The 15804-nt window shown below is 38.2% G+C and overlaps 1 protein-coding gene across 4 annotated transcripts in view; it reads right to left on the bottom strand.

Moving 5' to 3' along the window:
• The window catches only part of Usp34 (ubiquitin specific peptidase 34), a 255653-nt gene that overhangs the window by 89064 nt on the left and 150785 nt on the right, over positions 1-15804 (bottom strand). For all 4 annotated transcript variants that reach the window (XM_013514603.1, XM_005385744.2, XM_013514604.1 and 1 more), the window contains 2 exons: positions 8019-8219; positions 5197-5279 (listed from right to left, as the gene is read on the bottom strand). In XM_013514603.1, the coding sequence (XP_013370057.1) occupies positions 5197-5279; positions 8019-8219 (284 nt within the window). The remainder of the gene's footprint in view (positions 1-5196; positions 5280-8018; positions 8220-15804) is intronic.

Here is a 15804-nt window from a genome sequence, read left to right as displayed (position 1 = left end):
ACTCTCTAAACAAATATTTCAAAAGACAACAAAAAGGACAAATACAGATGCCAGAGAATATATACCAATCCTCCTTCAATGTACATAGTTCAAACACTCTATGACATGGGGATATAGCTCAGTGGCACAGCACCTGCCTGGCAAGCACAAGGTCTGAGTTCAATTCCTGGTAGCCCCCCAAAACCAACAAAACCCACTTTAGATCTGAAGTAACTAAATAATGTGATATATTTATATAATCATGCACATTTGTTTTTTTAGTCTGTTTAAAAAGTCACTGGTAAGCCAAACACAGAAAAGTGTAGTATAAAATGATAAGTTTGCGCAGATGGGGATCTAGCAAGTTGTGGTCAAGGGGTACTAAGTTTCAGAAAAGAGGAATAAATTTTGAGATCTTCTGCACAACAGAGTAACCACAGCCAATAAAAATGTATTCAGCTGGGCAGTGAACTCAATGGTACAGCTCTTGTCCATCGTGTGCAAGATCTCGGTACTATCAAGTACACAAAAACGTACTGTGTATTTCAAAACAAAACAAAGATGGCTTTAGACATAATAAGTGAATAAAACACTGAATGAAATATATGACCCGGGGCTGGGAATTTAGCTCAGCGGCAAAAGCGCCTGCTTGGCAAGCGCAAGGTCGTGAGTTCGGTTCCCGGTACCAGAGAAAAACCAAAAAAAAAAAAAACCAAAAAAAGAAATATATGACCCCTCAAAAAGGCTCATAATCTGGATTATAAAGACAAAGACTATAATAATACATAATCTAAACTCTTTTAAAACCAGGCATGGTGGTACATGCCTATAATCCCAGAATTTGGGAGGATGAGCCAAGAGGAATGCCATCAGTTCAAGGTCAGCCTAGACTACACAGTGAATTCAAGGCCAGCCTGAAACACAAAGCAACACACTGTCCCAAAAAACCACAACTGATCAATAAACATAACTCTTAAAAAGTAAACAAGCTTGGAGTGGTGATGCACATCTGTAATCCCAGCACTCAAAATGGCTGAGGCAGGAGGGTTGCTGGGAGTTCAAGATCAGCCTGGGCTACATAGTCCAAAGCCATTTTGAACTATATAGCAAGACGAATGAATGAATGAATAGATGAATGAATGAATATAGATGAATGAATGAATAAACAAATGAATAAATAAATTCAGGCACAGTGGTCTGTATCCCCAGCTACTCACAAGGCTGAGACAGAAGGATTCAAAATCTGAGGCCAGCCTGGGCAATGCAGTGAGACTGTGTAATGACATGACATGACATGACATGACACAACATGACAAAATAGGAAAAAAAAAAAAGAAAACAAAAGAAAAGAAAATAAAAGAAAAGCCTGGAGGCTGAGGCAGGAAGACTGCTATGCGTTCAAGACCAGTCTGGATACATAGTGAGTTCAAGGCCAGCCTGAACTACATATGGAAACCCTGTCTCGGTAGGTAAGTAAGTAAGTAAGTAAATAAATAAATAAATAAATGTGCAGTGGCAGACTACCCCTGGATTCCATCTCTAATACCACAAAAAGCAAACAAAGACATGTTGACATAAAATTCCCTGCCTACATTTTTATTGCCAATTTCTATCAGGAACAGTTAAATTCAAATTATCAGAAAAGAAAACAATTATTTCACTATTTTCTTCATGATGCTTTTAGTAACTTTAACAGAAAAATGACATTTTAAAAAACCAAATCTTAAAAATTTTTTCATTTTAACAAAACCAAGATATGTGGATTATCTGTCTTAATAAATAAACCTTATTTAAAAAGAAGCAGTTGGAATAGTAGCCCATGCCTTTAATCCCAGCCACTCAGAAGACTGAGGCAGGAGAATACAAGTTACAGGCCAGCCTGGGTAACACATCAGACATTGCTGCCCCACCCCATGATTTCTTCAGAATCACTTGAAAAAAAAGCAAGCAAGCACTGATCTCCAGCTTTCTTGTTGTGTAGCAATTAATAAAATACTTCTCGAAATTGCAAAACTAAGACTCACCCACTTTATTAAAGTAAAAGGTAATAACTGCTTAATATTTACCAATCAAGCATTTGACCGTATGTCATATTCAGTTTTTATCATATTGATACAATATTTTTTACCTAGTGTAACATACCTATCTACCTTTTAGTTTTACTGCTCATCTAACCATTACAATTTTTTGTTTGTGAGACGGGATCCTGCTATGCAGCCAGGCAGGCCTAGAACTCACTATGTATCCGAGGCTGGCTTTAAACTCTGGGTGAGCCATTTGCCTCAGCCTCCTGAGTACTAGTATTATCGGCCTGGGCTATCACACCCAGCTAAAAGAGTTTAAATAACAGGAAGATGTCTATTCTATCTCACTAGAGAGGAAAACTTGTCATCTGTTTTTTTGATGAAGATTTCACCTGACACATAAAGTACATTATCGTTACCATATGGATCTCTCTCTTTCCAGGTTGAATGATTGTGGTAATTATGCCTTTCTTTGTAATACAACAAAGATATAGAGATAAAAATTTGAAAAAGCAAAACAAAAATTGTTTTTCACTCTGGTTATGTTATGTGAGGGCCTATGTAAAGATCCTGGCACAGAAATAGGACATGAGAGAGCACCAGGAATAAAGGAAGACAAAAGAACATTCATTGCAAAGATTCTAATGAGTTCTTTCCAGACTGTTTCATTAACTTTACTACTCATTTGAGAATTGAAAATAACGAGCAAGTTCAATACAACGTAACAATAATGAAATACTTGGAAATTAAATAGATATAATCTAACATAATTTATGTGATCGTATACAGCATACAATCAGTTCCCCCCACATTTTTTGTGGCACTAGGAACCGAATCCAAGCCAAGACCTTCACTAAGTTGTATTTCCATCACTTCTCCCAACCTTTTTATGTATGTATGTATGTATTTATCTATTTGTCTTTTTGAGACAGGGCTTCACTATGCAGTTCAGGCTGGCCTTCAACTCACTTATGTAGCCCAGGCTGGTATTGAATTTCCAACAATCTTCCTGCCTCAGCCTGGAGAGTGCTGAGATTAGAAGAATGTGTCACAATGCCCACGTTGGCCCCAATATATTATTAGCAATTACTTTACTTAAGTTCCTGCATTATAAAATATATTAAAAACCCAAAGTAGCTTGTAATACAACCCAAAGTAGCTGAAATAAAAGGGATATTGCATGGTTAAACTATATTTTATAAATACATTTTAAGCTCTGTTCACCAAAAGCCTAGAAGTAGATATGCCAGTAACAATGAATGTAACAAAAACCTCACATTTTCAAGATTCTTTACCAGTGAGCATTAGAGCTTCTTCAAGAAATGGCTGATTTCAGAACTAAGGCAGGGAAGCTATGAGATGAGCCTAGAGGATATTCTGGTGACATCAGAAGAATCCCAAACCTCAGCCTCCCCCACCAAGCCTGCCCAATTCACGACTCAAATGATAAAGCTACTGGGCATGGTGGTGCACACCTGTAATCCCAGGATTTAGAAAGTGGAAGCAGAAAAATCGCTGTGAGTTTGAAGCCAACCTGTGATACACTATGAGTTCAAAGCCAGGCTGAACTACATAGCGAGACCCTGTCTCAAAACACAGTAACAACAACACAACAAACATGACAGGGCTATGCCAAAAAGTCACAGGCACAAGCTGGAAGAGACATCTTTCAGTCAAATCTGGTATAATCAGAGCAAAAGAAAAAATAACCCTAATGAACTATAACATACTGAATAAGGAAAAATAATGAACTTAAATTAATGATGAACTTCTGAGTAAACAAAAGGAAAAAAATGCTTTTCTCATAATGGAATGTCAACTCTAATACAAAAAAGTTGAAATTTTGCAAAATTCATTCATTCATCCCTTCATTCACGGTACTGGGAATCAAACTCAGGACCTTGCACTTGCCAAGCAGGTGCTGTATTGCTGAGCTATATCCCTGGCCCTATATTCATATTTAAAGTAGGTACAAGTCATTTGTGAAACCTGATACCAATGAATCAAAGTTTTATGTAAAGTAGAAAATCTATATACAGTTTCAAAATGTCTTCCCATACACTGCTTATTAATGAACAAAGGAAGACTCATACACATTGTAACAGATAAACTGGTAGAAATCACATTAACTGATCAAAACTAATATAATCAATGATGGGACAAATAATACATCACCAAGATGTGCTGGGAAAGACACAACATAACTTACAGAATATTCCTGCTGGAAATGCACAATCTAAATCAAATAACAAGAAACAATCAGGAAAACAAAAAAAGGAAAAAAAAATTGGCCTGTAGTACTAAAAAATGTCAGTATCATGAGACAAAGGTTGTGAAACTGTCTCTGATTAAAAACCAAGGAAGAGGGGCTGGGGATTTAGCTCAGCGGCAAAAGCGCCTGCCTGGCAAGCGCAAGGTCGTGAGTTTGGTTCCTGGTACCGGAGAAAAACAAAAAACAAACAAACAAACAAAAAAAAAAACCAAGGAAGAGCCAGTTGTGGTGGGACATGCCTGTGATCACAGCACTTGGGAGGCTGAGTGAAGAGGATCACCTTGAGTTTGAAGCCAGCCTGGGCTACAAAGGCAGTTTAAGGCCAGCGCACACTGCAAATGAAGACTGTTTCAAAAAAAAAAAGAAAGCAAGCCAAGAAAGATACACGATGAAAATGCATGATCCTGGACTGGGAAAAAATATTGTTATAATGAAAAATAATGAGAATTTGAATATGGACCATATATTTGATGATGTATCAACATTAAACTTTGTAAATGTTAAAAATTCTAGTTATTAACAAAATGCCCTTAATTTTAGGAAACAGGCATCAAAGTATAGGTAAAAAGTCATGCTCTCTAAAGTTACTCTCACATTCAGAAAAATATGTGAACATAAATCACGTGCTTGGCTGGAAATACAGCTCAGTGGCACAGCGCCTGTCTGGCAAGTGGAAGGTCCTGAGTTTGATTCCCAGTATCCACAAAAAATAAAAAAATAAATAAACCGCGTGCTAATGAATACATGACAAAACTTGTCAAAGTGCTGGTAATATATGTAATTCTACATCAAAGATTATGTCAGTTCACTAAGAAAACCTAATAAATTTTCTGCTACATTTTAAATTTTCAAATTAAAAATTTAAAACACTATATTCTCATTAAAAACATATATACACACAAAACTTAAGAAAATGTGTACCTGGGAGCCAGATTATCATATGTATAAGCAACAGACATAAGTCGCTGAATCAAACTGGTTCCTTGGACAAGAACAAGAAAGACCTTCAAAACAAAAACATTTTTAAAAATTTTAAATACAGCAAAACAAAACATGTATTTAAAAGCCAAAATGCTACGTTACTTGATTTTTTTTCTTACAATATAAAGAATGTCCTGACAGTTGTTGGAAAATACTGTAAAAAAGTATCAAAAGTGAGAAAACTAGAATTTTAAAATCACAATGAAAAGCAGAACTTTAAAATGAACACATTGAAAAGTTACAAATAGAGGCCAAAATACTTTTTACATTTGATCCATGGATTCTCCTGTGTCACTGAACTTGGAGCTGTTCGTCCAGGAGAGCAGTTACAGGAACAACACTGCAGCTCAAGTGTACACAATGCACTCTGCTGAATGAGCAAACAGAAGGGAGCAGCAACTGAACTTGTCCCTGGCACAATCAAGAAAGCTTCTAGAAAAGCTGATGTTTACGATAGAATTTGAAAGCTTCCTGAAAGATAGTAAGGGAGGCCAATGGAGCAATGCCTGACAGTGAGCTCTTACTCAGTGTTCCTTATTACCATGTGAAGTAATACCAAAATTAGATAACCTGGCCTTCAAATAATGTACCTAAAATTTTTATGTCTAAAGGGATTTAATATACACACTGAGGTATAATTATTTTGATGAATAAAATAATGGAAAGAATATACAATATGCATATATTCTGTTTTTTCTTTTGTTATATTAGATGTCAGGCTGGCCTTCAACATGTGGCAGTCTTCCTGCCTCGGCCTCCCAAGTGCTGGGATTACAGGCGTGCACTACCACATTTGGCAGTATGCGTATTTTCTTTTTTTCTTTTTTTCTTTTTTTGAGATGGTCTTGCTACATAGTTCAGGCTAGCTTTGAACTCACTATGTAGCTCAGGCTGGCTTTGAACTCATGGTGATCCTCCTGCCTCAGCCTTCTGAGTGCTGGGATTACATGCATGTGCCACCACGCCCAGCTAGTATATTTTCTAGACTACAAAAGTGACATGTGCATGAAAGAAAGCTCTAACAAAATATCAGGTAAAGATATTAAGATACTGCCTTCTGATAACTGAACTTTCCTAGATTTATTTTCAATGTGCATATAGACACACATATTTTGTTTATTTCTTCTGTGTGTGTTTTTCTTCCAGTACCAGGAACTGAACTCACGACCTTGCACTTGCCAGGCAGGCGCTGTGCCACTGAGCTAAATCCCCATCCCCAACACACATATTTTAAAAACAAACCAACTACTTCTAAATTCCCTAAATTATATACACTTTACATATATTTATAGCATTCAATCTCCAAAGGACATTCCTTATAAATACTAATGAGCATTCAATTTACTAAGTGAACAGAGAAGGATCTAAATCAATTTGATCCTTTATACTATAACCTGGGAGGTTTATTAAAAAAAAATACCTACAACACTGTAGGAAGGCAAAGTTACTAACATAGTCCATAATATATAACACCCTAGAATGCATTTAGATTGTACTGTGCCATATGTTTAATTTCATTAGATATAAATTATGTACAACACTGGCAGAGATCACTTTTCCCATTTAAACCCTAAAACTGCAAAAGGCAAACAGCACACTTCAGGTTTCCACCTGTTATCAGTCACTTTCAAATCTTATATTCACCACCACAGTCCTCGATGAGACTGTAAAAATTCATTACTCTTTATGTTTCTTGCACAGATGAGGCAAGAAGCTGTTCTTAAAACATTACAGAATGAGAAAGAGACTTTAAAAAACTCATCTTCATCTCTCCCCACTACTCAGTTCACTGACAGATTTTGGAAGGACAAACCTAATCATATAAACGAAAGAATCCATAGTAAAAAAGAATTCGATTTTTTACTGCTGAATGTGCTGGTTATTACACTATTTTCTTTCAGGTTTAAATCTTTTTTTTTCCCTGTTGGTTTTTTGAGACAGGGTCTCACTAGGCAGTTCACGCCGTCCTTGATGTAAGCATGGTATCTCTATGTAGCCCAGAGTGCCTCGAATTCATAGTGATCCTCCTGCCTCAGCCTCCCCAGTGCTGAGATTACAGGCATGCAATACCATGCCTGACTCAAATCTACCTTTTCTCTATCTTTTCTACGTTGCTAGGCCTAGTATCTCACAAACCAAACTCACTCTCTGGTGGCTTCCTATTAGGTTCTGCCAACCTGGGACACTAGACAACCTGCTTCCAGGCTCTGTCGGCACTATCGTAGAAGTAATTTTTTCCAGAAGCAGCAGCTAGGCGTCAGCCTCTAACTCTTTTAGGCATTTCCATAGCCGCTTTTATCAGAATCCCTCTGAGAATCTGGCAGCACAGAAGCAGAACCCCTTTCTCAGAGGCCTAAATTTTCAGTACTCTAACACACACACATACACACACACACTAATCAATTTCCTACTTTATTTAAACTTCCCATGTTCAAGTGCCTGGTATGGTTTCTGGTTTGAGCCTGATACACTCAGTGTGTAAATTAATGAGTTCAAATAATGAACATAATCTTACAGTTAAGTAACATTAAACGGTACATCACACCTTCCTTTTGGATGATGTATTGAACAGCATTACTGCTTATCACTATTACCTCTTTAAAACATGGTATCGCTTCAGCTATTAGAATATAACACAGCAATCCAAGATTACTTTTCTTAAGCATTAATGTATTTCTTTACTTTTTAGAAACAAAAATACATGCTCTCAAAATGTAAGTAAAATTCATTACTACAATTTCATGTTAACTTGTGTACATTACCTCTGTCAATCTTGGTATGTGAAGACCCTTGGCATGATCACCAGCAGCCTTTCTTGATTTGCCAGGCCAGGTTCTTTTCCTATGGCTTTCGGCTATACCAGACCAGGCAAAGACATCATGATAAGCTAAATCCAAATCGGATGGATCTACTGCAAACTGGCATATTAACTTCAGCAAGCAAGCAAGACAGTCTAGCTGCCACTGTGAATGAGAAAAAATTGTCATTTCCCTATTTTCATTAGTATAATATGGCCATGGCATTATTCTGAAATGAAAACATCAAAAAATAAAAATAATTATAGATAGCATTTACTGTACTATAGAAAGTTTGCTGTTCAAATATTATGGTAACATTCCAATTTTATAAAGATGAGAAAATAAAAATCTGGATATTAAGAGGGTGTACTTAATATAATGACATATTTAACAGATACATATACGATTTTGGGGAAGACATACAGCTCAAAATGTACTATAATTCTAAAAAGAAAACAAAACAAAAAACACCCAACAGGGAGGGATATAGCTCAGCAGCACATCACCTGCCTGGCCAGCGCGAGGTTGTGAGTTGAATACCCGGTACCAAAAAAAAAAAAAAATTCTGTAATTCTAAACAACTACTAAAAATGACAAGAAAAACTTTACTCACTAATAAAGCAACTGAGATTCAAAGTATTATGAACTACTTCTCAAATCAGCATATATATGGTCAATATATGGTCAATATTCTGGGGTCAAAGTAATTCTTCATAATTCAAATAGAAATCTTATGCTTTCTATATATACATTTAAAATAAAAGTATTTATTTGGCAAATAACTAAGTATTCAATATGAAAAATAAGTTCCAATTTATTTCAAGCACTTTGGGGAAAGGACTGTGATTGCTAACGGACTGATTACTGATGGTCGGCTTATGATCTCCAGCTGAGCTGAGTGAACATGGTGCTGGGTATGGGAGGTTTAACTGAGGATTCTTGCCATCAGCTGAGAAGCAGAATTGGAAAGGGATAATCAATTTCTCCTGTTGGTTTTAGTTACGTTCTCTGTTCTAATAAAAGGTGATTGAGATGAGTGATCAGGACCGCTGCAGTCCGAGAGGCTGTAAGCACCCTGATCCCAGATTTTTAGCTCTCTTGTTTTTCTTGTTTCTCTTACCTTTTTTGAATCATCCACGGGCACCTTGTTCTCAGGACCTGTCACTACAGTTAATACCAACAAAGCACTACTTTCACAGTTCAAAACACTTTCTTTGTACAAGAAAAACACTGCTGAGCCTTCATTACAAATGTTTGGCTTCTTATTCCCCTGAATTCAGTGTCAAGTGTTATACTTATATTCATCCTCCGGAAACAACATTCTTCCAACAATGATATAATAATATATTACTGCCAGGTATGGTGGCGCACACCTGTAATCCCAGCACTCAGGAGGCTGAGGTAGAGGATCGCTGTGAGTTTAAGGCCACCCTGGGCTACCAAGTGACTTCAAGGCCACTGTGAACTGCACAGCGAAACCCTGTCTCAAAAAGACAAAACACAGGGGCTGGGGATTTAGCTCAGCGGCAAAAGCGCCTGCCTGGCAAGCGCAAGGTCGTGAGTTCGGTTCCCGGTACTGGAGAAAAACCAAAAAAAAAGACAAAACAAAAAGAACAACAAAAACACTGACTGAAGACAGAAACCAAGAAAAAAGAAATTCTATTTAGTAAGTGGTGCTAGAGAAACTGGTTAGCCAAATGAAGGGGTTAGGGGCCCTAAATCTTGTTTTAAATACATGTAAGTTAAAATGCAACATATGCAGCCAGGCATGGTAGTGCATGGGTGGCTGAAGCAGGAAGATCACTGCAAATTCAAGGCCAGCATGGGCTACACAGTGAATTTAAGGTCAACCTGATTTACATAGCAGACCCTGTTGCAAAAAAAAGTCATGAAACTAAGTATCAAAGACAACTAGGGAGGCGTGGCGATACATGCCTGTGTCCCAGCACTTGGCAGGCTGAGTTAGGAGGATCATTGTGAGTTCAGGCCAGGCTGGACTACACAGCAAGACCCTGTCTCTAAAACAGACAACTACAAAACATATATATAGGAAACAAAGAAAAATCCTGTGACCTTGAAACAAACATTTCATAGACTGGACAGAATTTTATAAAAACTAAAAATTTCTGCCTTTGAAAGACACTGTCAATGAAATAGAAAAGCAAGCCACAGACTGCGTAAGTATTTCCCATACATACATCTGAGAAAAGAGCTGTCCAAACTGGTAAAGGGAAAAGAAGTCTTACAACATTTTTGTGAGACAGGGTCTCCCTATGTAGATCTGGCTGTCCTCGAGTTCACAGTAATCCTCCTGCCTCAGCCTTCTGAGGGCTGGGATTACAGAAGTGCACCACCATGCATGGCTTTACCATCCTTACATGAAGACAGACCAAACAAAAAAATGAAAACAAAACTAACAGATGATTCACTAAAGATAGACACAGTCAATAAGCACAGGAGAAGATACTAAATATCACTAATTATCAAGAAGGACAAACCAAAACCACTGTAAGAAAACACTTAATACCCACTGTAATGGTTCAACACCCACTAACCCATGCTAAAGACTGAACCCAGGGCTTATGCCTGCTATGCAAGTGCTTTACTACAGAGCCACACATCCAGGCCCCAAATGCCTCAAATTTTAAACACTAGACCACACCAACTACTGACAAAAATGTGATATATATTCCTATGGTTTGGTGGCATCTTGTACAGTTATTTTTACACTCACTACATTACATGGTAATTTTAGTGCCTGGTATTTACCCAGGAGAAATGAAAATATATGTACACAAAAAGACTTACATAAGAATGTTTATACCAGCTTTATTCATGACAGCCCCAAAGTGGAAAGAACTCAAATGTGTATCAATAAGCAAATGGAGCTGGGCATGATGATGTATGGCTGTCATGCCAGCACTCAGGAGGCTAAGGTAGGAAGATCACTCTGAGTTTGAGGCCAGCCTGGACTACCAAGTGAATTCAAAGCCAGCCTGAACTACACAGCAAAACCCTCAAAAAAAACAAAAAGAAGAAATAATAAATATATTCCTCAGCAATAAAAATAAATTACAAATACACATTCATCAGTCATAAACTGCATGTAAAAAAAGATACAAAATAGTGCATGCAGTGTATTTAATCACCTTAAATTCTAAAAAATGAAATTTTATAGCAAGACAAAGTAGAACAAGGGTTGCTAGGGCAACCAGTCTGTAACAGGTAAATCTTGGAAACAGCCCAAACGTCCATCAGCTGAGGAATGGAGAATGATGTGCTTTAAAAAAAATAAACAAACAAAAACTAGGGTAGTACTCAGCTATAAAGAAGGATAAAGACGTTTCTAGGTAAATGAATGTATCCTGAGATCACACTTATAAGTGAAATATATCAGGCATATGTTTAAATACTACATTGTTTCTCTGGTGCAAGAAACTGGAAGTGTAAGTTAGTTTCAAAATGTACAACAGATACTGGGAAATTGGAAGAAGAATGTTCAGCTGACAAGGGGAACAGGGAGGGGTGAAGTAGAAAGAAAAGAAGGGACCAGGAATAAAGAATAGAAGGGCCCGGGGATATAGCTCAGTGGCATAAGTGCTTCCTGGCAAGCCTGAAGTGATGAGTTCAATTCCTGATCCCAAAACCAAAACAAAGAAAGAACATAAGGAAAAAAATGGAAACAAAGCTTTTTAAATAAGGAGTAGAATAAGGGTTGAAGGGAGGGAGGGAAACAGAAAAAAGCAGCAAGATCTATCACATACAAATCTCCCTATGGTGAATATTATTATGCATATCTAAAGTGTACCAATAACAATGATACTATCTAAAGGAAAAACTGCAAACTTTACCAAGTACAATGAACTGGGTGTGGTGGCACACGCCTATAATCTGAGCACTTGGGAGCCTAGAGCAAGAGGATCACTGAGAGTTTGAAGCCAGACTGGGATCTGTAGTGGGTTCAAGGTCAGCCTGAACTGCATAGTGAGCTCCTGCCTCAAATAAATAAATATTAAAAGCACAATGACAAACTGTACAACTGATCACTCTAGAGTATCATAAAAAGAAAGATAATAAATGTTGTTGAGAAATAACACCCCTGCATGTATGTTCAAAAACTGAAAAACTTAGCTGGACATGGTGGTGTACCTCTATAATCCCAGCACTCCAGAGGCTGACGCAGGAGGATCCTTGTGAATTCGAGACCAGCCTGGGCTACAAGGTGAGCTCAGGGACAGCCTAAACTGCATAACGAGACCCAGTCTCAAAAAGAACAGCCACAACAAAAACCCCCAAAACAAAGAAACCAAAAAAAATCCCAGAAAACTTATGTACACTAATGTTGACAATGGCAAAAAAGAAGAACAAATCAAATGCCTTTTAACTGGTAAATAAACAAAATGTAGCATAGAATGTAGCATTTTCTTTTTTTTAGGCAGATTTTTTTTTGTTTTGTTTTTTCTCCGGTACCGGGAACCGAACTCACGACCTTGCGCTTGCCAGGCAGGCGCTTTGCCGCTGAGCTAAATCCCCAGCCCCAGAATGTAGCATTTTCATACAAAGGAAGCAATTATGAGCACACGTCTCTGTCAAGGATGGATTCTGAAAACATGCTACATGAAAGAAGCTAGACACCATGAGACAGTGAAAATGGTTTTAAAACTCTGAATATACTAAGAAACACATGTAATTGCACGTTAGAGGGCAATTTTATTACATATCAATTATACAACCAAAAAAATGTATTGCTGGGGACATAATTCAGTGGTATATCCATATTCAGTGGTATACACAAAGTACAGAAATTTTAATGTGTGTGCCTCAAGTAAGTTAATTTAAAAAAAAAAAAAAAAAAAAGAGGGTTCACATCTGGGCGGGAGCCCAGAAGCAGGCTATTCCTGATCTCTAAAGGCACAGCCCGTGTATGGGCCCTGTGTACATCACAAGTGGCCGGCAGGCACAGAATCAGGAAGCCCACAATCCGCTCTTACCACGGTTCGCAGCTGAACGCCATTAGAACCAGGCAGCACCCCCATCTTCGGGGAACAGAGCAGGCATCCCAGAAGGTTGCCGCCATTGCAGTCTGTGTCTCCACCCTCCGTGCTCCCCGGACACATAGGAGACTGTCTCAAGGGACCCACAAACCCACTAACACCGGGGTTTGCGAGGGGCATCCCCACACATGCCCAGTGACACGTGAAGCCCCAGAGCAGGTGACCCAGGAAACTGCTGAGGCCGCAATTCATGTCTAGGTTCTAGGGTCCAAGTCTGGGCAAGAGCGCGGAAACAGGTGGTCTGTGATCACTGCCAGCGCAGCCCACCTCTGGCTCCTGTGCTTGCACTGAAAAGCCTGCAGAGACAGAATCAGGCAGTCCACAAACTGCAGACCCTGCAGTCCGTGTCTGGGCTCTACCTTTACCCTGAACTCCCTAGAGTAACAGGACCAAATGGTCTGTGATCATGCTACCAGTGCAGACCACTTCAAGTTCATACTCATGCCCTGAGCTGATAGGGGACACTGGATCAGATTGTCTGTGACCTGATGACATCATGATTGGCATCTGAGACCTGGGAAAACTAGGTAAACTTCACCATCTGCTAGAAGAACCCAGACTAAGCAGCACACCCCAGAGGCCACTTAGGGGCAAGTTTGACCACCAGGAAAATTAGGGAGGTTACTGACCTTTGCTAGGCTGACAAGGAGGAAAGGGACTGAGTGCTTTACCACCAACATCAAACAGGACAAGACAAAGGACTAACACGCAATCTCAGAACTCCACTCCTCTCTGAACAAGTCTAAGAGACATCAACATAGGAGAACTTGGTAAACACAATCCTGAAATTGCTGAAATGATTGCAGTGGAAGTAAAGAAACAACTCCATAAGGCCATAGAAGAGATCAGATCAGAAATAATCTCGTAGGCAAAAACTGAAATGACAAAAATAATAAAAGAACAGCTCAGCACATCTAAAAAAAAATATAAAAAAATAGATGAACACAGACAATGGACAGAAATGTTAAATGAAAAATATAGAAATGAATTAGAACGCATGAAGCAGATTCAAAGAGATATCCAGGAAATCAAAGCTTCCACTGAAAGCTGCCAAAACTGCTAGAACGAAGCCAAAGATAGAATGTCAGATTTTGAAGACATCATGGCAGCTAGTGATTGTGAAAGAAAGGATCTTTTCAAATCAACAAGAAACCAGGAAAAAGCAATTCAACAGCAGCAACACAAGGCAAAGAGGAATAATGTACGACTGATAGGAGTCAATGAAACAGCAGGTGGCAACACAAACGACATAAAAAGAGTATTTGCAGAAAAGTTCCCAAGCATGGAAACAGAACCTGGCATACAGGTAAATGAGACATATAGAACTCCAACTAACCATAACCAAAATAAAACTATGCCCAGACATATAACAGTCGAGATCCCAGATCTTCAGCAAAAGAGCAGAATATTAAAAGCTGCTAGAGAAAAGAAACAGATTACCTACAAAGGAAAGCCCATCAGAATCACGGCAGACTTCTCAACACAAACTATCCAACTGAGAAGAGCTTGGAGTGAAGTATTACAGGTCCTGCGACAAAACAGCTTCCAACCAAGACTGATGAATCCTGCCAAACTTTCCTTCACATTCAACAGAGAAATAAAATATTTCCACGACGAAGAACAACAGAACAACTTCATGAGTACCACACCATCACTGCAAAGAGTACTAAAAGACATTATAGACAGAGAAAAACATGACCAGAATTTCAAGAACAACAATGGAAAAGAATCGTCAAGAAGAGCAAGCAATTAAACTGGTAGAAAAAGTAGGAAACCAACAGCAAGTAAATAACATGACAATGATAAGTCAACACATATCAGTTATACCCATAAATGTAAATGGTCTCAATTCACCAGTCAAAAGAAACAGACTGGCAGAGTGGATTAAGAAACAAAATCCAGTGATATGCTGTATATAGGAAACACATTTTACTCAAAAGGAAATCCATAGACTGAAAGGATGGAAAACAATCCTCCACCCAACAGGAAGCCAGAAAAAAGCAGGGGTAGCTATTATGTTTGCAAACAATGTAAACTTCAAACCAACAACAATCAAGAGATAATAAAGAAGGTCACTACCTATTTGTCAGGGGGAAACTGCAACAGGATGAGATAATAACCATAAACATGTATGTGCCAAATATCGGAGCACCAAACTATATAAGACAAATCTTAACAGACATGAAAACTCATATAATTAATAACACTATTGTAATGGGGGACCTCAGCACCCCTTTGACACAAAGAGATAGGTCAACTGGACAAAAAGTCAGCAAGGAAATAACAGATCTGAACCAAAGCTGCAAACAAATGGACTTAGTAGATGTATACAGAGTGTTCTACCCTACCATATGAGAATACACATTTTTCTCAGCTGCACATGGGACTTTCTCTAAAACAGACCACATTCTAGCCAATAGAGCATACCTACCCAAATGCAAAAGAACTGAAATTATCCCATGCATATTGTCTGACCACAGTGCAATGAAATTGGAAATTAATGACAAAAGGAACTCCAAAAACTCCATAAACACTTGGAAATTAAACAACAGCTCCCTGAACAACCAATGGGTCACAGAAGAAATAAAACAAGAAATTAAAAAATACTTACAAACAAATGAAAATGTAAATACAACTTACCGGAATCTGTGGGATGCAATGAAAGCAGTCCTCTGAGGTAAATTTTTTTTTTTTTT

Source organism: Chinchilla lanigera, unplaced genomic scaffold (genome assembly GCF_000276665.1).
Source record: "Chinchilla lanigera isolate Chin_1 unplaced genomic scaffold, ChiLan1.0 scaffold00023, whole genome shotgun sequence".
In the NCBI taxonomy this organism is placed as follows: domain Eukaryota; kingdom Metazoa; phylum Chordata; class Mammalia; order Rodentia; family Chinchillidae; genus Chinchilla; species Chinchilla lanigera.
This window is presented reverse-complemented; position numbering and strand designations above follow the sequence as displayed.